The sequence below is a fragment of the Gossypium arboreum genome, chromosome 4 (assembly GCF_025698485.1).
Source record: "Gossypium arboreum isolate Shixiya-1 chromosome 4, ASM2569848v2, whole genome shotgun sequence".
NCBI classification, from domain to species: domain Eukaryota; kingdom Viridiplantae; phylum Streptophyta; class Magnoliopsida; order Malvales; family Malvaceae; genus Gossypium; species Gossypium arboreum.
The window spans coordinates 92,828,766-92,851,700 of record NC_069073.1 but is presented as its reverse complement, the minus strand read 5'-3'; the positions used below and the strand labels follow the sequence as shown (position 1 = coordinate 92,851,700).

General features: G+C 31.6%; 2 protein-coding genes across 2 annotated transcripts; one reads left to right on the top strand and one right to left on the bottom strand.

The window, feature by feature from the left end:
• The first annotated feature begins 5,277 nt into the window (after positions 1–5,277).
• Positions 5,278–8,193, top strand: LOC108459524 (sulfite exporter TauE/SafE family protein 4-like). Its single transcript, XM_017758908.2, has 11 exons — positions 5,278–5,696; positions 5,785–5,944; positions 6,030–6,292; positions 6,405–6,450; positions 6,539–6,594; positions 6,687–6,773; positions 6,864–6,914; positions 7,000–7,239; positions 7,387–7,480; positions 7,571–7,711; positions 7,787–8,193. The coding sequence occupies exons 1-11, from the start codon at positions 5,553–5,555 to the stop codon at positions 7,867–7,869; spliced, it is 1,365 nt and encodes a 454-aa protein (XP_017614397.1). The 5' UTR covers positions 5,278–5,552; the 3' UTR covers positions 7,870–8,193.
• Positions 8,194–17,257: 9,064 nt separating this feature from the next.
• Positions 17,258–19,190, bottom strand: LOC108458312 (protein ROOT PRIMORDIUM DEFECTIVE 1). The gene has a single exon (XM_017757662.2). The coding sequence runs from the start codon at positions 18,620–18,622 to the stop codon at positions 17,408–17,410; it is 1,215 nt and encodes a 404-aa protein (XP_017613151.1). The 5' UTR covers positions 18,623–19,190; the 3' UTR covers positions 17,258–17,407.
• Between the last annotated feature and the right edge of the window lie 3,745 nt (positions 19,191–22,935).

Here is a 22,935-nt window from a genome sequence, read left to right as displayed (position 1 = left end):
AGCTTACCGTTACACCATTAACAGCAATTAACGACTCAGTGACTAAAATGTTACAACACGATAACGTAAGTGATTAAAATATAACATTTCAAATATAAGTGACTAAGATGTAACTTGAGGTAAACAAAAGTGACTATTTTGGTAACGTGCTCAAATTAAAGCAAATTGGTATATGATGGGACCCTTTGTTCTTCATAAACAAATTCAACCATCTTGAGCCCGTAAACCTCAAACTTTGAAGACAAAGTAACAGGCAACAGCAACAACTCTGGTGATAGCTGTCGTTACCCTATTGTTGCTTGGACCATTGCTGCTAGGAGGCTTACTAGTCCAGTAGCAACACCATTGCTAGCGCTAGCAACCGCACCGCTAGTATGGCCTTCAACGGTACCACCATTAGAGGGTGCACCTGCAGCTTTACCACTAACGTTTCCAATGTCACCATTGTTGTTGGGTGTAGTAGCAACAACGGTGGCAGTCTTGGTGTCAGCAACAACTGTTTTTGCTTACCTTCTATTTTTCAGCTTTTCCCCTTTCTCTACAATGAAAGAAGATGAAGTTGGAGCTTCAATTTTGGGTTTAAAAAAAAATTTAATTCATGTGAACTGTTAAAATGACATGAATATAATGTACAAAAGTTAATAGTAAAAATTAAATGTCATTAACTTAACAACCATGTCAGCAAGTTGTTAGTGTTTTAATGATTTTGGATAAAAAAAAAATATAAGTAGTGTGATTAGTTTGTAATTTTTTAAATTTCGGTGATTTAACAAGAAATTTATTAGCGATTAAGAGATCATTTATGTGGTTTACTCTTTTATAGTATCAAACATTTTATTTTGCTATTCATGTTTAGGGTTTATGATTATTCCTTTTAACAATGTCACTTTTAAGATTTAAACTAATTTTTTTTCATTGAGAATACAATGCCTTACCATTACACTCGATAATATATATGTATAAGGACTTAAAATAAATGAATTCTTGTGAAAACTTTATATTAATTAAACATTTAAGAAAATATAAAATAATTTTAATATGAAAATTAAAAATTAAATTGGATTGTTAATTCATTAAGTTATATTATTTTCAAACTCTTATATTATAAATGGTAAAAGTATCATAGACGCCCTTGTACTTTGAGTCAAATTGAATTTTGCATCTTCTACTAAAAAAAATAGGCAAGTACAATAGATTAAAGAGCAAATTGGTCATTCTGTTAAAAAATTTCATCCAATTCTACTATTAAAAATTGGTTTCTATATGTCAACATAAGATAAATGTGACACACTACGTATTATTGTTTAGTTATTCCATCAATCACGCTAGTTTTTAATAGTACAAATGGATGAAATTTTTAACAGAAAAGACTAACTTTCTCTTTATTTTATCGTAAAGAGACTAATTTACCCATTTTTAGTAGAGGGGCACAATGCAATTTGGCTCCTAGTATAGGGGCCTCTACGGTACTTTTACCATTGTAAACATAATACATATGTGTAATGCTATGTCAGTTTGTTATATTCACATATTACTACAAAAAGCTAGTTAATGTATTCAGTAGCTGTTATTTTGTGTCAAGACTGAAATTGTAAATTTTAAAAAGACAAAATTAAGAATTATAAAATTAAAAATATAAACTAAATATACAACTTTACACATAGTGTTAAACTAATAATATAATTTAATTAATCTAATTTAATTACTATCGTTTGAGTCAAAAACATTAAAATTGAGCAATTGAAAAGATATATATATATATTAAACTTATAAGGAATAAATTTATTATTTAATCATAATGATAGATATAAAGAGGAGTTGAAGAATATAATGATTGAACAAGTTGATATTGTTCATTGAAGTAAGTAATGTAGAGTTTACATCCCCATTAATATGTGGAAAAGAAAATTTGAGAAAAAAAATATATTTATAATATTATCTTTTCTAGCGTAGTGGTTGATATATTTTTAAAATTTTTGGTTTTATAGATATTGTTGTGCTGTTAAAGATTTTATTAATAATATTTGTTGGTTTGTTAAAGAATTGCTAAATTGGCATTAAAGTTGATACGTACAGGCAGATATATAGTTTTGTCTTTTCAGATGATGTAAATTTAAGGCGTATCGTATCACATGGTTAATAACATTGGTACATTACGAGTATGTCTTTTGTCCACTTGGTTACAGGTACATGAAGTGTGACACTTGTTATGCTTACAACCACAAAGTTTTCACTTTCAAAACCTTATTCACTTGTTTTTAATTATAAATATTGTTGTTACGGATGTGCGTACGATCAAATCGAGTAAAAAACTTTCGAGTTAATTGAATTGATGAGTCTTATTTTATTGTCCTAATTTAATTTGAATTTTTTTCGAATCAAGTCAAGTGAAATGAAATTCTAGTCAAGTCGGAATCGAGTGAAATTGTTCGAGTTAAATTAAAAAATTAAACATGTCAAATTAAAATCTTGTTACAAGATAACTAATTTCATGTTAGAGCACATAAATTTGAAACCATATATATTTAAAAAATTTCAAAGCAAAATAAAAAAATGTTTTAGATCATAAACTTGAATCATTAATTAACTTATTTAGGTCCCAAAATTATTATTCTAGAAAATTTTTACTTTTTAACTTTCTTTATATATTTTTAGATTTTTTTGAAATTTTTAGAATTTTTAAAATATATAAATGTTGGAATTTTATAAATATTTTGAATTTTAAAATTTATTTTAATTTTTGAAAAATATTTTAAATATTTTAAAATTGTTTGAATTTTTTTTTTTGTTGAGAGTGAGACCAATAAAGGGTATTTACACTAAATATTTTAAAATATATAAATGTAACGGGACGCTCATAAGAGCTACGGTGTACCCACAACACATTCAGGATCACGATCGATCGGGATGCTCCGAAGAGCTATTAACGGGAAGCTTGTAAGAACCATATAACGAGAAGATCGAGAAGGCTACTAATATGACACTCTTTCGAGCTATAGTGTGTTCGCAACATATGTAGGACTACAGCCAATACAGGAAATCATGTATCCATCGAATTTCGTATATTCAATCGGGATTTTATACTTATCAATCATTGTCGGATATGTAGTCAATTTCATACAAGACAATTACACAATTCACATACATAACATTCAATTCAAACATATAAATTCTCAATTTAGTTATAAGAACTTACCTCGATAAGTGTTCGTGTATGAAAATTCTACTAATCCGATACTTTTTCTTTTCCACGATCTAACTTCGTATTTGAATTGTCCGGATCCAATTAAGCCAAAATCGCTTGCTTGAATGTTTTTCTATTAGATATGGTTTCCATGAAAATAATTCGAGAAAGATGATGAAATAAGGATATTTTTCTTATTTTATTAATTTATCATCTTTTCATCCTTTTCTTTCCAATTTCATCCTTTTCTTTAATTAAATTTCCATGGATGACTAATCATCCTTATCTACTAACCCCACTAATTGATCTAATTACCATATAAGAACCTCAAATTTTGATTTCAATAGCTATTTGATACTTTTAGCTAGTAGAACTCAACTTTTACATTTTATGCAATTTGGTCCTTTCCTCCTAATTAAACATGTAATCGGTAAAATTTTCTTAACAATATTTTTATACGTTATTTCTATCATAATGCAAACCATGCAATAATATTAAAATAACTTTTCTTTCCGAATCGAATTTGTGGTCCCGATTTCACTGAAAACGGACTGTTACACTAGGACTGGTGAGGGGCGTTACATCCTCAATCCAAATGGCTTAGAGAGATCCAGACACACTGCCAATCTAGCAAATCGCCCTCTAAGGCCACTCTTTGTATTAACATCAAATTTGATAACATACCCAATCAAGTCTCCGATTACTTGGAAGATACTCTTCTTGTACATTATTCCTAAAAGACTTGGTAGTCTAATCCAAGCAACCAAACTCATAAGGAAAGGTTTGGATGTGGGGAAAAAAACAGTGATTAAGGTTTAACTGTCAAGTAATGACCAAAGATGATCCATGGTCCCTCCGAAAGTGTCGTCAAATAATTATCCTCTGATCTGAACTTAACCATGAAATAACCATTATTAAGGTCCATAAGTTGGACCGGATAACTCGATTTCCAAATAGAATAAAGCTTACTAAGCAATACACCCACACTAATCTTTCTCCCCAAAAGCTTCAAAATAATCATTTCTCCATACTCTTAGTCATTAAAGAATGAACTCTCTCTGAAAACTTAATCGATGGGATCCCATCAACAACACTTGCCATGACATCTCCTTCTTGAATCTTAATATCATCCTCAACTCCCACCCCACAGAGGTCTTAGTGACCCTTTCATTACCCAACAGCTTATCCTTAAAAGAAACTTTAGGGCCTTTCGTCGAATTGACATCCATGCCACCCTCATCTAGTAGATCATCTTCTCAAAGTCTAACCTTCTTGGTTGTGTGTCTCACAGATGTTGTGGCCTCAGAGTCCACCATCTTTTTCTCAAAATTATATATCAACTTTGGTCCAATATGTAATTTTATACATGAAATTTTGATTTGATCCAATTCTCACAAATTATTAACACAATTATTGATATAGCTTCATTTTATGTTTATATATTACACATACAAGTAATTATATTTACCCAATATAAAAATAAATTGATATATTTATTTATTTGAATGTGTATGATTGAATCAAAATTAAAGTTTCATGTATACATTTGAACCACAATCAAAGTTTCATATGTATAATTACACCAAATTAAAATTTATGTATCAAATTGCACATTAAATTAAAATTCATGTATAATTTTAAAATTTATCCCAAATTATAATTAAAAACATCTTAAATGTGATAATTAGCATATCTAATAGATTTTATAATCTATATTCCATACTTAATTTTTCTTACACTTAATATTTTTTAAATTTATCAAACAATAATATTTTTTAATGAAAAGATAAAATCAAATTAATTTCAATAAATGAATATTCAATATGAAAAGGTAATTTTAGAAAGAAAATTAAAAGAATAATAATCAATCAAAATAAATGAAATTAATTGATTGATTTTAATATCCTAAATCTTCCTAAATTAGTTATTTAATTTACATCTCAAGAAAAAAAGATATTAAACGAAAGAATGCATCTGTTGAGTTAGGACTGAAAAAGAAATAAACCAAAATCAATTAATATGTATTAATTTCTATAGGTGCTGCTGTTTGGACAAGTTGTCAAATATGACATGCATGTGAATGAATGAGAGTCTTTGAAGTCACCTTTCACCCCCACTCTCTCACTCTATAAAAACATACATCACTGCAATTTTCTCCTCTTATATCTGTATCAGTTTTTTTTTATTTTTTCTTAATTTTCCAATCAGCGTTTCTTTTCTTTTCTAATTTTTTTTTATTATCTTTTTTTCAAAAAAAAACACAACAAAAAGTAACGTATACCAAGTTGTTCTTCTCCTACAAAACCAGAACTCCAGTTGTTGTTTCTTCTTCACTTCTGGGATTCTGATTTGGTATCGCGGCTTTGCAATGGGTACCAAAGGATTCGTTTTATATCTGCTGACAGGTTTCTCAGCAGCCATTCTATCTTTGCTGTTCATCAACAACACTACCATGGACCATAACTCAACTCTTTTCAACACCCCACACTTAACAACTGTAGAAGTTTGGCCTGTAAGTACACATTTTTCTTTCTGTCTAAATTATCTATATTCAGGCCTTCAATGATGTTTTTTTTTTATTTTTTCCGTTTGGCTGGCAGGAATTGGAGTTTAACTGGAGGCTTGTACTGGCAACAGTGATAGGATTTGTGGGATCAGCATGTGGAACTGTAGGTGGCGTTGGAGGCGGCGGTATTTTTGTTCCAATGCTGACTTTGATTGTGGGATTTGATACCAAATCTGCTGCTGCTATTTCCAAATGTAAATTTCCCCCCCCCCCCAACAAATCTGCTGCTGCTATGTCCAAACAGGGTTGTTTATTGTTTTGATTTTGGTAATAACGTAGGCATGATAATGGGGGCATCCGCAGCATCTGTTTGGTACAATGTCCGAGTGCAACATCCAACAAAAGAAGTGCCCATTATTGATTATGAGTTGGCTCTTCTCTTTCAGCCTATGTTGATGCTTGGTATCACTGTTGGAGTTGCCTTGAGTGTTGTTTTCCCTTATTGGCTCATTACTGTGCTCATCATCATACTCTTCATTGGCACCTCTTCAAGATCTTTCTACAAGGGCATTGAAATGTGGAAGGAAGAAACAATTTTGAAGGTATATTTCAACCATTTGACTCTACGTCAGCTTTATACATTTACAATATTAAATTTCTATTATTTTAATTAACCCCTTTTTTGTTTTCTGGTTTTAATTTGTAATTTTGCAGAAAGAACTCACCAGGCAACAAGGAACAGTTAATTCCAGGGGTGAACGTAAGTTACACAGGCTATGCCATTATTTATGAAACTCTAAATGTAAAGATATTTACCTTTTTTTTTACATTTATTGTGGTTTTTTCAGTGCTGATAGATGCAGAGTACGAACCATTGGTCCCAAGAGAAGAGAAATCAACACTGGTTAGGAAAACAAGGCTTTTATAATTTGATTAATTTGCTATAATCATATGGCATGTTGATACCATCCATAACCAACTTCTTATTCATATTAGGAAATATTATGTTTGAATCTAAGGTGGAAAAGGCTTTTGGTATTGACTACTGTTTGGTTCCTTTTCACACTTATTCAAGTCATCAAGGCAAGTTAACAATCTATAATCTATACATTCTTCCATGTGTATCACTGGACTTTTCATGATTTATGTTTTTTTTTACCATTTTTTTTGCAGAATGATTTGGTTCCATGTACCACGTTGTATTGGGTGCTGTTTTGCTTACAGGTAAAAGTAAAACCCCTGTTTGATACAGATTATTTCACTGATTCATTCATTGACACAAAATTTATATGTCGGTGTTGTGTTTAAGTTTCCCATAGCAGTATTGGTTTTTGGATATGAAGCAATGAAATTGTGGAGAGAAAACAGGAAGAGAATGATGACAGGGAACACTGAATCCATTTGTGAAGCTTCGATTCAATGGAGTACATTGAACATTACATTTTGCGCACTGTGCGGCATCTTGGGTGGCACCGTCGGTGGGTTGCTTGGTTCTGGTGGAGGCTTCATTTTGGGTCCTCTGCTCCTGGAGATTGGTGTCATTCCACAGGTAACTTTTATCATTTTCTTGGTTAAACTCAAGAAAAATCAACATAATCACAGAAAAGTCATTTTTCTGCTAACCAGATCACCACTTTACCAGTCAATATCCAATCTTTACATAGATGAATAAATGGCAAGGATATTAATGAAACAGGTGGCAAGTGCAACAGCGACATTTGTGATGATGTTCTCATCATCCTTATCCGTAGTGGAATTCTATTTGCTCAAAAGGTTCCCAATCCCTTATGGTAAGTCATCAACACTTTCTTCTACCAAAAAGATTGAAATTTCAACCTTATAATATGAACCAAATTTCCCCTTCTTTTATATATATGCAGCATTGTATTTGATGGGAGTATCGATTTTGGCTGGCTTTTGGGGACAGTATCTCGTAAGAAAAATCATATTAATCCTAAGAAGAGCTTCCATTATTGTATTCATCCTATCTGGTGTCATCTTTGCAAGTGCTCTCACAATGGGTATGAAGGCATTCTACTGTAAATTTGATGTCAAAATTCATAATTTGATAAAACTGATGTTTTTGTTGATAACAGGGGTGATTGGCATTGAAACAACCATTGGAATGATAAACAACCATGAATTCATGGGGTTTTTAGACTTTTGCAGCAGTCAATGATCATTGAAAGAATACATTATATCTTATTGAAGGAAAAATGAAATAGATTTGTTGAAAACATGGCCAATAACTTGTTGACCAAGCTAGGGTTGTACTTTGTGGTGTGAGAATAAAGAAGTAAAATAAGTGGGGAGTTTATGAGACTGTTAGCTGCACCAACTTTCTTACATTCAAGCATGCATGTCTTTCTATGTCTTTCTTCAAACTTGTCTGCTCTGGGAATGTTAGTTCCCACCATTCTCTATGTATCTTCATCCTTCAATCCTGCTTTGCCATATTCCAAGGACAATAATAGATTATTTAAATTTGTGTTGAATATAATAATTGTTTGACGTCAATTATTTATGTTATTTAACAAAAAAAAAAAGTCATTTTTAAACAAAAATTGTATTAAAATTTAAAAAGACAGTCTACTGTCGGTTTTTTAAGGTTTTGTTTCTAATAACTTACTCTCTAGGTTTCTTAATAAATTCAATCGGCTATTATTATTAAAAAAAAAACCACATACTTTGTTATTTATTTTTAAATATTTTAAATATACAATAGCAAAATCTGGATTCCACTAATGAAATAATTAACACTTTTCGGTTTAAAAAGTGGATTACCTGCCATCCTGTCCACGTGATATATCTCACAGCTTGAGTGTTGAAAAATAAAATTTATATAATTCACGTATTATTCTGCATTTTTCACACTAAACCAGGTTTATGGTCAAACTATTTGTTTAGAAAATCCATTGGATATTTGAAATTATGAATATATATATAAAAATAATTAAGAAATGAGATTGGAAAACAAATTTATTTAAAGGTTAAAATGGGCTTATAGTCCCTATATTTTTAAAAAATCCAGAATTTAGTCAATGTGCTTGTATATTTAAGAAATTTAGTCGCTTTACTTTTCAGATTTTAAAATTTAAGTCCAACTGTTAATATTTTTTTTTTTGAGTTTGTTGTTGTAACATTTTGAAAAAAAAAGACTATTCACTTGGTAGCCATGTAATTAAAAGGAAGTTATAATTAATCTGAATTTATCAAAAAATTAATAATATTAATAGTTGGAATTAAATTTTAAAATATAAAAAATAAAAGGACTAAATTCTTAAAAATACAAATACAAAAATTAAATTCCTAATTTTTGAAAAGCACAGCGTCTATAGGCGTATTTTAACCTTATTTAGAAAACCAACAAACCTTTAGCAGAAACTCTGGTTGTAAGAAAAATGTAGAATTCATGAAAAGCGAATACAAAACAAGTTTCGACCAAAACAAAACAAGAAAGTGTAATACGTAAAAATTTGACCAATTATAGGAGAAAGAGATAAAAAAGTTGAACACTTTTCCCCTAAGATATTTTGATAATTATTTTTAGGATAAAGTATATTGCCAGTCACTAACTTTTATTAAAATAATAAAGCAGTCACTAAATTTTGAAAAGTGACAACTCAGTCACTAAACTTTACAAAAATAACAAAGTAGTCACTAATAGACATTTTCCGTTACAGACGTAACGAAGACGCTAATGTGGCACGTTAATTAGCCACATGGAAACCCAATTTAAGAGCTAATGGAAGAAAAAGAAGCAGAAGAAAAAGAAGAAGAAGAAGAATAGAAGAAATAGAGATACCCACTGTTGATTTGAGTTTTCTCTTTCATTTTCTCTATTGATTTTCTCAACATCCAAACAATGGAGAGTTTAGCCCTCTACTGCTCTTTCATCGTTGTCACCGCCACCACCACTCCTTTCTCACTTAACCCTGACGGTTCCCCCTATTTTAGCTCTAAACCCATATCTAAATTGTCCTCACCATCCATTTTCCAACTATCTTCTTCATTTCTTGCCTTCCGATCCCCTATTAGTTCTATCTTGTTTTCCCTTCTTCCTAAATGAAGAAACCCTTTACTTTTCCTTACCCATGCCACTTCTCAAAACGACAATGACCCATCACTTCAAACAACACTTTCTCCTCCTCTATCACTGCAAGGAACTAAACTCCTCCCTTTCCTCATCTCAATTTCAATAGGCCTTTTTTTTGTTTCCTAATCCTCATACCCGTCAAAATAACACTCCAAGCTTGGCAACTCTTTACTATCTTTTTATCAACAATCACCGGTATGGTTTTAAGCCCTTTACCCATATTAGCATTGGCTTTCTTCGGCCTTACGACTTCCATCGTCACCAAAACGCTGTCGTTTACCACCGTCCTTAATGCCTTCACCAACAAAGAGATTTGATTGATCGTTATTTCCTTCTTCTTTGCTCTTGGGTTTGTTGAAACGGGCCTCAATGATAGGATTGTAACACCCCTAACCCGTATCCGTCATCGAAACAGGGTTACGGAGCATTATCTAGCAAACAAAACAGTAAACCATTCAATTCATACATTAATCCAAATGTAATATAATTTCATTTAAATACATTCATAGTTTCCCTTAATCGAGCCTTCAAGGCCTTAAAAATATAATAGAAACAATCAAGGACTAAATCAAAAATATTTGGAAAGTTTAAGAAAAAGTTAGAAAAATTTAGACTGCAGGGGTCACACGGCCATATAGCTAGGCCGTGTGACTCACATGGCTGAGACACATGCCCTTGTCTCAGGCTATGTAACAATCAAAATAGGGACACACGATCGTGTCCCAGCCTGTCCCAACCCATGTCTGTGCCCATGACACTCACTTACTTGAACCATATGGCCAAGCCATATGCCCGTGTGCCAGGCCGTGTAACACTCGAAATGCAACCTTAAAAACCTACAAGAGACACAAGGGCGTGTCGCGTGGCTGTGTGTAACACGCGGCTAATACACTCACCCGTGTTTTAGGCCGTGTGGACAATAAATTTTCCAATTTCAAGCCATTCCTTTCACCCAAATCAACCTTGAACCTACAAGCCAAAAGCATCTACAAACAAAACACCAAAACATGCCAAACATGCATAATAAAACCACTTTCAATATGCCATAAATCCATACAATAAATATGCCATTTAGGCACCTCAAACACAATTCATCAAATTCATCCAAAACATATGCATAATTGATCATTCATTTGGCATTTATATCTAACCTATTTCCATACCAAAACCTACTTCAAATGACCACAATGAAGCCTCATCATCACATACCAAGTTTGGTCATAAAATCTTACATCAACTTGACCAAATAAACATCAATCATTTAGCATCAAAGTACCTCAAACATACCAACCATTAAGGTATGAAAATGCCATTAATTTTACACTTCAAAACAACATTACAAGTCATAAACACTAACTAAACCTTAAACATAAGTCCACCTATACATGCCATTATAACCATGACCCAAAATGTCAAAATCTACCGATGCTATAGCTGGATAGTGTGATAGATCTTCGACAAGCTTCTAACCCGATCAAGCTTCTGATAATCTGTAAAGTAAGAGAAAAACAACTACGTAAGTAATGGATGTTTAGTAAGCTCGTATAAACTTTAAACATAACATTCCATTTCAACAATGAACTTTATATATTAAATATAAACCTATACCAATACCTCAAGATTTTTCCACCACATAACCATCAACATATAAGTGAGTAAGTCTATCAACATCATATATATTTTTCATTCCTAACTTAATAGGATTTTATAAACAGTATACACTATCATTAACCTTTTCATAAAAATATGAATTATTTTATTTACTTACTTTCCATTCCATTTACTAAGCATAAACTTAAATAACAACATCAACTCACTAATTAGTACATTTATTCACATCATAGGTAAGTTCATCCATAACATACGTAATTTCTCATATATAAGTATATCATTCAATTCATCAATCCCTTTTTCGTCATATCACATTTCAATAATGAACTTACAGTTTCATTATCTTTTCTTACCTAATACCAAACATAAGCATAAACATCAATCATAATCTCAAGTTTGACATAAGCCTAGTCACCATCATCAATACACAAGTTAGTGCATCTATGTATACAACTCATTCGGAGTCAATTACATGATAAATCATTTTATAAGAAAATACACATTTTGAATCATACCAGCTTTTCATGAACATAAACATGTTCCCATTTTTGTCATTTACCATTTCATTGTATATCATTAATATTAAACATGATATAATGTAACTATAAACTTAGCATAAACCTAAGCATCATCTACAATCTCAACTGTTGAATTTATTTATATTTAGATCAATATTCAATAAATAACAGATTTTTCAATTCATTAAACAGATTACCTTACTGAGATTTTCCATTCGAAGAATGACTTACGGATAAGAGCACATCATCAACAGAAGCTCATAGAGCTGGTCCACTCGAACACACCGATAGAAACTCATAAAAGCTGATCCACTCGAATCATGCCAAACAGAAAGTATAACATGAGAGTTCGTAAAAAACGCCAAACCTCATTTACTTGGGTAATATGTCGATATCTCACTCCAATACCATTACCACTCCGAACCCCCGTAATATACCAAAACACGAATGTACTTTATCCCATGTTCAATTCAAAATAAACATCAAAATTTAATATTATAACCCAGATAATGATTCATTTCCAACAATGGAATATATATAAATATATACATCATGTTATACCATTCATCAATTTAAATAAATATTACATTTTTAACCGTACGAACTTACCTGGCCAAATCGCAGAAATGACAAAGTTTAAGGGCATTTTGGTAATTTTTCATTCTCCTCGACTTTCCACTCGATCTTGATCTAAATTAATAATTTTATTCAATCTATTAATTTAGACAGTAAAACAATCAATTTTATGCAATTCAGTCTTTTTTATATTTTTACAAAATTACCCCTAAATTTTTACTTTTATTCAATTTAGTTCCTAAGCCCAAAACATGCAAATTAACAATTTTTACCCAAAATTGAGCCTAGCTGAATACTCATGGAATCCAATACAACACATTATTGCAACAATTTGACATCAAATCCTTGTACTTTTACTATTTTAACAATTTAGTCCTTAATTAGAAAATTCATCAAATTTACTTAACAAAATACTTTTAAATATTAACCAACATCTCAAATTCATCATTTAATAACTAAAACCATCTGGATTCATCAATGGCAACTTTCACTATCTGTAACAGTTTCAAAATCAAAGGTTTTTCTCCTTCCAAAGCCAAAGCTTCAAAGTCTTCCATGGAGTTTTTCTCCTTCCACATTCGGTGAAGAAGACACAATAAAATGATGATAAAATATTTTGGTTTTATTTTAATTTAATTAATTTATCAAATTACCATTTTAAACTTGGTAAATACACTTATAATATCACTAACACACGTCCATAATTGTCCATTACATAAATATATGACATAATTACCATCTAAGGAAGGTTCAATTACACAATAATTTATTCAATTAAATTAAATTATAACTAAATAAACTTATTTATAATTTAATCCTAAACTAATTAGGACTAAAAGAGCAAATAATACAAAAGTTAGTGGATTTAAATCATGACACCACCGCTTGGAAACTTTAACCATGGTTTAATTACCATTATGGTCCCTTTTTTATTTATTCAATTAACCATTTAATCACTCAAATCAAATAGTGATTAAATTTTACATCTTTTACGATGTAGTCCTTTTTAATTAATTAACTATCGAAACATTAAAATTTTTCAACGAAACTTTAATACCACCTTAATGAAACTCGTAAATATTTTTATAAATATTTTTGGCTCGGTTTATAGAAACGAGGTTTAGATACATCATTTTCTAAAATCACTTAACCCTAGGGTCTTACCACTTGAACTTAATAAATCGCTTAAATAACATAAATTATCAAATCAAAAAAATTTTTAAAGTCGCATTTAACTGTAAATATTGAACAATAATATTTATGAACTTACTCGTCAGATTTAGTGGCCTCGAAACCACTGTTTCCGACACCACTAAAAAACGAGCTATTACAAATGGTTGGAAAAAAATTGTTTTACAATAACTGGTAGTACCAGTAGGAGAAAAAGTGTTGGGGACCGACCCGCATAGTCAACGAAATAGTAAAAGTGGAGAAGAAAGAACACAAATATTTTATGTGGAAAACCCTCAAAGAGGGAAAAACCAAAAGCAAAGGAGGCTTTGGCTTTTCACTAAATAAGTAAACAAATGGGAATATAATATGGAGAAAATAAACCTAAATGTACTAAAAAAACCCCGAAACAAAACCCTAACCCAAAACAAAATTATCTCCATAGTTACCACAAAAAACTCTCCCCAAACTCATATGCAATTACATATTGTTTATAAAGAAAATTCATTGTTGATTAGCGTATCTAAATAGGGATACAATGACCTCTTTAAATAGGCTTTAGATTAGAGTTCTAATCATACTAAAATATCTCTGGAACAATCAGAGTCCAATTGGGAGAAGCAGTCTTGCTTGAAGTCTAAAACGTGGCTGACAAATAGGAGAACATGCATAAGTGGCCAAATAGGAGAGCATGCATGAGACATTTAGACTTCGAGCAGGACTGCTTCTCCCAATTGAACTCTAATTATTCTAGGGATATTTTGGTATGATTAGAACTTTAATCTAAAGCCTATTTAAAGAGGTCATTGTATCCTTATTTATATATGACAATCAGGAATGACTTTTCTTTACGGGCCACAAAATGTAGTCGCATATGAGTTTGGGGAGAGTTTTTGGTGGTAACTATAGAGAGAATTTTGTTCCCGAGTTAGGATTTTGTTTCGAGGTTTGGGTTTCTACTTTTGGTACATTTAAGTTTATTTTCTCTATATTGTACTCTCGTTTGTTTACTCATTTAGTGAAAAGTCAAAACCTCATTTGCCCGTGGTTTTTCTCTCTTTGAGGGTTCCCACGTAAAATATTTGTGTTCGTTCTTCTCCACTGTTACTGTTTCGTTAATTATACGAGTTGACCCCTAACAAAAAGAATAAGACAATGAGAGAGTAAAAACTTGAGACAACTCTTTGGTGCTTTACAAAAGATGAAAGATGATCGTTATTGCCATGGATGATGTTTTCAATAGCTTAAAAAGCTCTTCTAGAACCCTTTTCCCAAATTTCAATCTTTCCTTTTTTTTCTTTTTTTTTCTGCTCGTCTCTTTTCCCCAAAAAATTATGTCCCTTCAGTTGCTCATGTCCAACGTGGCTAATTAACTAGTCACGTTAGCTAGTTAACGGGTCACGTCACCTGTCCCGTTAGACTTGTAACGAAAAATATTAGTGGGTGATTGATTTGTTATTTTTCAATAACATTAGTAATTGTTTTATTATTTTCGTAAAGTTTAGTGATTGAATTGTTACTTTTCATAGTTTAGTAATTATTTTTTAATTTTAATCAAAGTTGAGTGACATGAATATTTTTAGCGGGAATTCTTAGGCATAAAGGGACCTATTTTGCCATAATGTGATGTGTTTCCAATGCCAATAAAAAGTAACCCATCCAATGGTATTTAACATCTAGAAAACCGCCAAATAAAATATGTCCCACGTCGAAATATCACAAATACCCCCTCGCCCCGGACCATTGCAAGGAAAACTATAATTGAAATCTTTTTTATCCAGCATTAACTTGGAACTGCACGCATCTAAAGCACCCTTTACTAAGATCAATGTAGTTGTATGTAAACCTAAAACAATAGCATGATTTTTCAATATACATTACCCTTAGTTTTATTAGTAAATATACATTTAAAACATAAAATAAGATTAAATAAAGACAAGACAAACATGGGGAATGATGAAATGTGAAGACTTTTAACGTAAGCCAGACAAGATTCATTCAACTTATTTACTATTAAATTTTGTCTCATCAATGAAATAAATGTCATACTTTTGTCTTTTGCGTATTATGGTAAAAGAGAGGCTGTTTGGGACCAAATATTTGGAAGTCTATCCCTTCAGTTTGGAATTGAATTGAGGAAATCGAGTTTTTCATTTTTCGAATAAAAAATAAATGTGTAAATATAAAAATTGATTATTACCAAAAATCAATTTAATTTAGTTTAAGTTTCGGGTTTCGGTTTCCATATTGTAACGTAGATTAGTGGAAATTCCTTCCAATAACCCACAGGTGGACTGGATGGAGCTTTTTTTACTAATCGACATGGTCTGCAGCAATTTCCTAAGCCTTGACTCTTACATCTGCCGCGGATCATAGCCATTGCAAAGGCCTCCCAATCTTATGCCAGATTGGTGATGTACTACATAAAACGAATAGTAAAGGAAGAGTTAAGGTGGAGCAGAAAGTAGCGTGCGGTGAAAATTAGGAGTCAAGTTGAGGATATAGAGGAGCAGGAGCATTTGCATCTATGATGAACCAGCAATTGGTGATTCAGAGCAACACTACCCAGCACCGGGGATTTGATGCCAAATGGAGTTTCTTCTATCAGCATTATTATTGAGATATTGTGGTCTTGTTTAAATTTCTTGACATCACTTTAATACCCAAAGGACAGCAGCCACTGGACTACTCATTTTCAAGACGCTTTCACACAGGGAAGGAACATTATGCAGGAAGCGAGCTAATACAGAAAAAATGCTGGATTTCGGACTAACTTTCAACCTCACATGCTTAATTTTATTTCTCCCCCGGACTCTTTGATTGCTGCGAATTCTCAGAGAATACCTATGTATCCAACAGTCTGTAAAACTTTGAATGAATCCTAGTTCCTTCCTTGACCAAAAAAACTGCCATAACCTCGCAAACATTCTCCTCTATTTTTCAACTCCATCTTTGGCATGAAATATCCAGAAAATATAAAACACCAATTACAATTATATTTAAAGCACCATAGGGAAAATCAAGAAAAATATCATTGATGATAGAGGAATTGAGAGAACAAAAAAGTAAGAATTTTCTATCTTGCTTTGAATTTCTATTTAATTGCTCCAAAAAGAAGTAGAAGTTCTAATCTTGCAAACTATTTTAGTTTTTATATCTACTTTTGTTTTAAAATGTTATAATAAAATACACTTTTTATAAATAGGGATGATATAATGTTTGACCCATAACATGACAATCACATTTATTTGGATATTTTGTACTTTTATATTTAAACTTGACAATTAGATCCATTTTAATTAATCAACTTAAAACCTCTATATATTCATGAATTCTTTTATAACTAAAAGATTTGTGATAAAATAATATTTTTTTTACTTATGTCAACTAATTTTTATGCTTTTTGAAATTCATATCAACTAATTAAAACTCTATAAGTATGCATTTAAAAATAATAACCTAAAGCTAATTGAATCTTAATTCGATTGGTATCAATATTATTACCAGTATAAGAGAATATGGGGTCGAGTGCATCAAAGCACATTGTCCTCCTATTTAATAATTAGGGAGGGTTATAAGTTGTTCTAGGCATTGCATAGAAAAAGAACAGATATGATATTAGGTGATTAAAGTCAAAAAAATATAGGACACGCTCAAAGTTACCAGACAAAGCCCAAAGTTCACAAACATGTTAGAGCCGAAGTGCATGAGGAAGAATAAGAAAACAGGGATTTAAAAATGAAGAACTAAATACTTTCATCCCTACCCTCATCTTGTAAACAAGGTTTCTGAGTCTGACAATTTTCCACTGACCTTGATTCATTGTTGATTAACATGGCATGGCGTCCCAGCACAACTAGATCTAGAAGTTTTCTCCTTGCATTATAGACTGGATTTGGGTCAATCAAACACCCCCTTTCATATCCTTCTCTAAGAAAAACAGTGTGTCTTTTTCCCTTGGTTGACAAATAAAACATCCCCGGGTGGTCCAGGAACAAATCCCTTATGTTCAAATCAATGGCCAATGATTTCCTAAAATGGCTAATCTTCTCCACCTCCACCATCCGCTCCACTGTCAAGCTCAAGAACTCATGTACTATCGCCACTGCCCGTTTTTCTAATCCCATTATTCCTGCCTTAGACCTCTTCTTTTCTCCCATCTCCTCATAAGGCCCCACATATGGCAACCTTTGCCATTCCTTAACCTTTGCCTTGAAATCCCTGACCAACCTCATCCCTGGTGGATAGCTATGTTTAAAACTAAACCGAATTTCGGTTCTATCAACGGCGCTGTTTTCCCTACAGCACTCCATAACTCGCCAATTCTCAACACAAGCTACAAACCTCTTATCACGCATTTCATCAGTCAGCATCAAAATATGAGTATTAGGTTCATGAGCATCAACAAGCTTGAATATGTGAGAATTACGAGATATGATTGAGTCCTCAAAATCATCAGGCAACCCAAGTTCCCTCCAAACTTTGAAAACAGCGCGGAGAGGCAACGATTTAGTTGTCGACATTGACAAAAGCCTAACTAAACGGTCAACAACAACATCCAAAGAAGCATTGATAGCTTCTGCCTCTTGTCGGGAAACACGCATAGCAGCATCAGTCAATCTACAGAAAGTCTGGAACTTATTGGGATCATAGAAAATGTGGAAAATATGAGGGTATTTACGGAGAAAAGAAGCAGCACCACGGTTTAAATGTAGCTTTTGAGAAAGCCTAGAAAGGAAATCAAGGGAGACGGAAGGAGGGTTATTGGTGGGATTTGCAAGGATAAGATCTTGTATTGCAATGACTTTGAGAAGGTTTTTGTATTTGTCCATCAGTTTCTCAAACGTAGGGTCCCTAAATCTTGATGCTACATACTGGACAGAAGATGTTTTGAATCGACTACCAATGACCCGACACTGATTTTGGTGTTTTAATATGGTTTTGAGGGTAGGAATCGGCATTTTGAAGTAGCTTTTTATAGTCTCCTAGTTGAGAACTTATGACAAACACATAACAGGCAAGAATAGCGAAAGCTGAAATCAAAGGAAATTGATTTCAGAGACTGGTACTCATTGCCAAGACTAGCAAAAAATCAAGTAATTCGTGAGAAACAAACAAAGAGATGATTTTCATACTTAATTGAGATTGAGATGTAAAGATTGGTTGGAGAGTATGTAGCGATACAAATATAGTGCTAGTGTCCGACGTCAGGAACTGGGATCTCTCACTGCAGGGAAATGGCGCTTTTTGGAGTGAAAACCCGGGTCCATAAATTGCTCCATCCCTGCCCTTCCACCGAATGAACAATCAAACTTACCTTGTACACTTGCTCCATCCAACCAACCTCTTTTTATTTCTCTATTTCTATTCCTCTTCATTCCTTAATCAAGCTTCTTTCTCAGAACACCAAATCTTTCTCTCATTTTTTTTTCTCACTGTTGCAATAATTGACACTAGCCTTGCTGTCTCCTCTCTTCAATCTATTCTCGATTTACAAACATATTCGTCAATAATTTTAAAATGTTTATTAATAATAAACAAATATTTTTTATTTTAAAAAATTATATTAAAAATTAATACGTGTAAAAGCCCATTTTTACCTGGACCCACTAAATAAAAATAAACCAAATAAAAATTAAACGGTCCAATTATAAGTTCATTTACAAGGCCCAAATATTTTATGACCCAAAAACTAACCTAAACCCTAACCCATAACTTAAACAAATTTTCAGAAACCCTAGGGTCTTCCCCCTTTTGCGCCACTTAGCCCTCCACGTGCATGTCGGCCCCCGTCTCATCGCCCGTACCACCAACTCTTCTGACACTTGCAAAACCAAAGCAACAAGTAAAACAAAAAGACAACAGAGGCAACAACGCAGAAGGACAACGAAAGAGGAGCAAAAATAAAATAATAGAGATTATTTGGTTATAAGAGGGGAAAACCGATTGTATTGTAAGAGGGAGGATTTTTTAAAAAAAAAAAAACGATTTGTATGAAACACAAAAAATATAGAAATAAAGAGGAAGCAATTTTGCAAAAGGTGATTTTTTTTTTAAATCTAGCTTTTCTTCGATTTAGATTTGTTTCTTCTTTTCCCATTATCTTTATTTACGGTACAAGAAAAATAAAAAGAAAAAAGGTACTTACCTCAATGTTTAGCCTTGGTCGATCCGGTTCTTCGTCTGAAATGGGAGCCTTTCGCGCGTTACCGACCACCAGATATGGTGGTGGTCCGACGACGACGTGTTTTGTTTGAGTCAAAACCCTAGAAGAGCAAAAAGGAGTATTCTGCTATTGAGAAGAAAAAATCAAGGGCCAAATGCAGTTTTGTAAAAAAATTTCAGATTTGTACTGTATATAAAACGGCACCATTTTTGTGCCTTGGTTCTAGAGGCTAAACGGCGCCGTTTAGGCGCCAGACCCGCGACCCGACCCACTCCATGCCAAGACCCGCGTGTTTCTACTTTAATGGGATATTTATGGATTCGGTCCCTTCGCTTTTGTGGTCTGTCGCAATTCGGCCTTGTTCCTTTTTTCTTTTTTTTTGATTTTTGCCCTGTAATTTTTACAGTATTCAGATTCAGTCCCTATTGAAGTTATGCGTTTTGGGGGACGGGGATATTGCCCCATTTGGCCCCCCATCTCATTCATGTTTCATAATTTGGGCCTGATATTTTATTTTATTCCGTTTTTTTCTTTTAATTTTGTTTTGATTTTGATTAAATCCTAATTTATTTAACTTCGCTATTTATTCATTATTTTACATACTTAAATTTAATAATAGTAATATTTATTTATTTATTTGCTCATTCTTCGTTTACTTTTAAAATATTTAGATTCAATGTTATTTATATTTGATTTATCAATTTATTATTCTTCTACTTTAAACTATTTAAATTTAATATTATTTTAACTATTGTTGATTATCTTTACTTTTAAATTCGATATTATATGTATATCTATTTATCCTTCAAATTTTATATTATTTCAAGTTGTTCAAGTTATTCATTTGTACAGTTCCAATCTTTAATCAATTTTTATTAATGATTTTTTATCTACTTACGTTCTCATCATTTCTTTTTATTTTGTTTCGTAGTATTTCAAATTGGATTGTTCCTTTTATGTATTCTCTTTTATATTTTTATATACATACTTTTTATTATTCCGTTTTACCTATCTTTCATTCATTTAGTTGTTTTTATTATTATTTTTTATATTATTATATATATAGTTTATGTTAAAATTGTTTTTATTATATATATATATATTGTTTTCATGTTGTCTTATATATATATATTTTCTTTTAAATCAATTTATATATATATATATATATATATATATATATATATATTTCCTTTCAAATCTATTATGTATATAGTTTACTTCTTAAAAAATTTTACTCTATATTTTGTTATTTAAAACTCTTTCATATATTATTATCCCTTTTATATTTTATTTTTATTAAGTTTTTGTTTGTATATATATTATCAACTTTAAATAGACGTATTTTGTTTTTAAAATATTTTGTACATTATTTGATCCAAACTCCTTCTTTCATAACATCTATTTTAATAATCATTCATGTATTATTAGTTTTTACTTTATATATGTATATTATTTCAAGTTCAAGCATGTGTTATTCATTTTAATTTCTCATATAGTTTTTAAATTGTTTTGTATCATATTGGTTCCTAGTTCCATATTGTTTTGTATGTTATATGTTTTTGTTTTCATATTATTTCATATATTATTGTTTCAGTAGCGTACATTAGTCTTTTGTGTTGCTATCTTAATTTTATTTATCTATGTTTGACAACTTGTTATAGTTCTATTCTGATTAGCTATGTTTTTTAGTTTTCATTATCTTGATTATTATTGTTTGGATGTGAGCTCATTACTATTGTGCGTACGTTAATCTGTTTTTTTTTCTCATTCATTAATAGAGTTCGCTATCCATGTATATTTTTCCATGTTTATTCGCCTTTCATTCACAATTGTCGCATTGTAGTTTTCAACTTATTAATCCAATTAACGATTCCACTTTATTTCAAGTCAAATTAATGTATTTTGAGTCGACTTTATAAAACGAAAGTGATGTTTGATGTTTAGAAATTCGAGAGATTGTACCTCAATGTGTTGGGTTTCGGTCTTTCGTTTGTCTAAATTGTCAAATTTCCCTTTAAAATTTCATGCGCGTTTTCTAAACCTTAAAACAAAGGCGATGTTTGATGTTTAGAAATTCGAGGGATCGTGCCCTAATGTGTTGGGTTTCGATCTTTTATTTGTCTAGATAATCATATTTCCCTTTTAAATTTCGTCCGCCTTTTGTAAGCTTTAAAGCAAAAAACAATAGTTGATGTTTGGGAACTCAAGGAATCGTGCCCAACCGTGCTGGGTTTCGATTTTCTGTTTGTCCAAATAATCAAATATTCCTTGAAATTTCATCCGTACTTTGAAAATTCCTTAAAGCGAAGGTAGGTTCGATGTTTGGAAATTCGGGGAATCGTGCCCTATCGTGCTGGGTTGCAATTTCCCGTTTGTTCAAAATAATCGAATATTCATTTAGAATTTCACTCATGTTTTCTAAATTCTAAAATAAGGCAATGTTAAAAAATTTGAGGAATCGTGCCTTACTATGCTGGGTTTCGGTTTTTCATTGGACTAAACAATTGGGCATCTTTCTGTAATTTTCAACATATAAACTTTTGGGAGTCAAAATTTATCATGTTTTCGAGGGTATAAAGGATTGTGTCCTATCGTGCTGGATGTGATGCTGTATTCCTCTGAAACAAGAGAATTTTGACGACCAAATTGAGCCATTCAAATGCTTCAAAGGGAACTATATTTCAAAAATAGCTTTAAAATTTGGACATAAGGACAGTGTTTAATCAATTTGGTACCAATTTTGGACGTAGTGAGGGTGCTAATCCTTCCTCATACGTAATCGACTCCCGAACTCATTTTCTCGAATTTCGTAGGCCAAAATTGATTTAAATAGAATAAAATATTTTATTAAGGTGACCCAATCACACCAAAACAAAAATTGGTGGCAACTCCACATTTTATCTTAAAAAGTCGATTCCCGTTTTTTCAAAAAAATGGTTTTGACAAATAGTAATATTATAAATTATATAGCAATCAAGCAATAAACAAATTTTAAATAATAAATTGAATAAAAAGCTTGCTCATAAACAACCAAATATGACTTGATTCATTTAACTAACTAATCTTAATTTTTTTTTCAATAAATAAACTCAAACGCTAAGGCTCAGT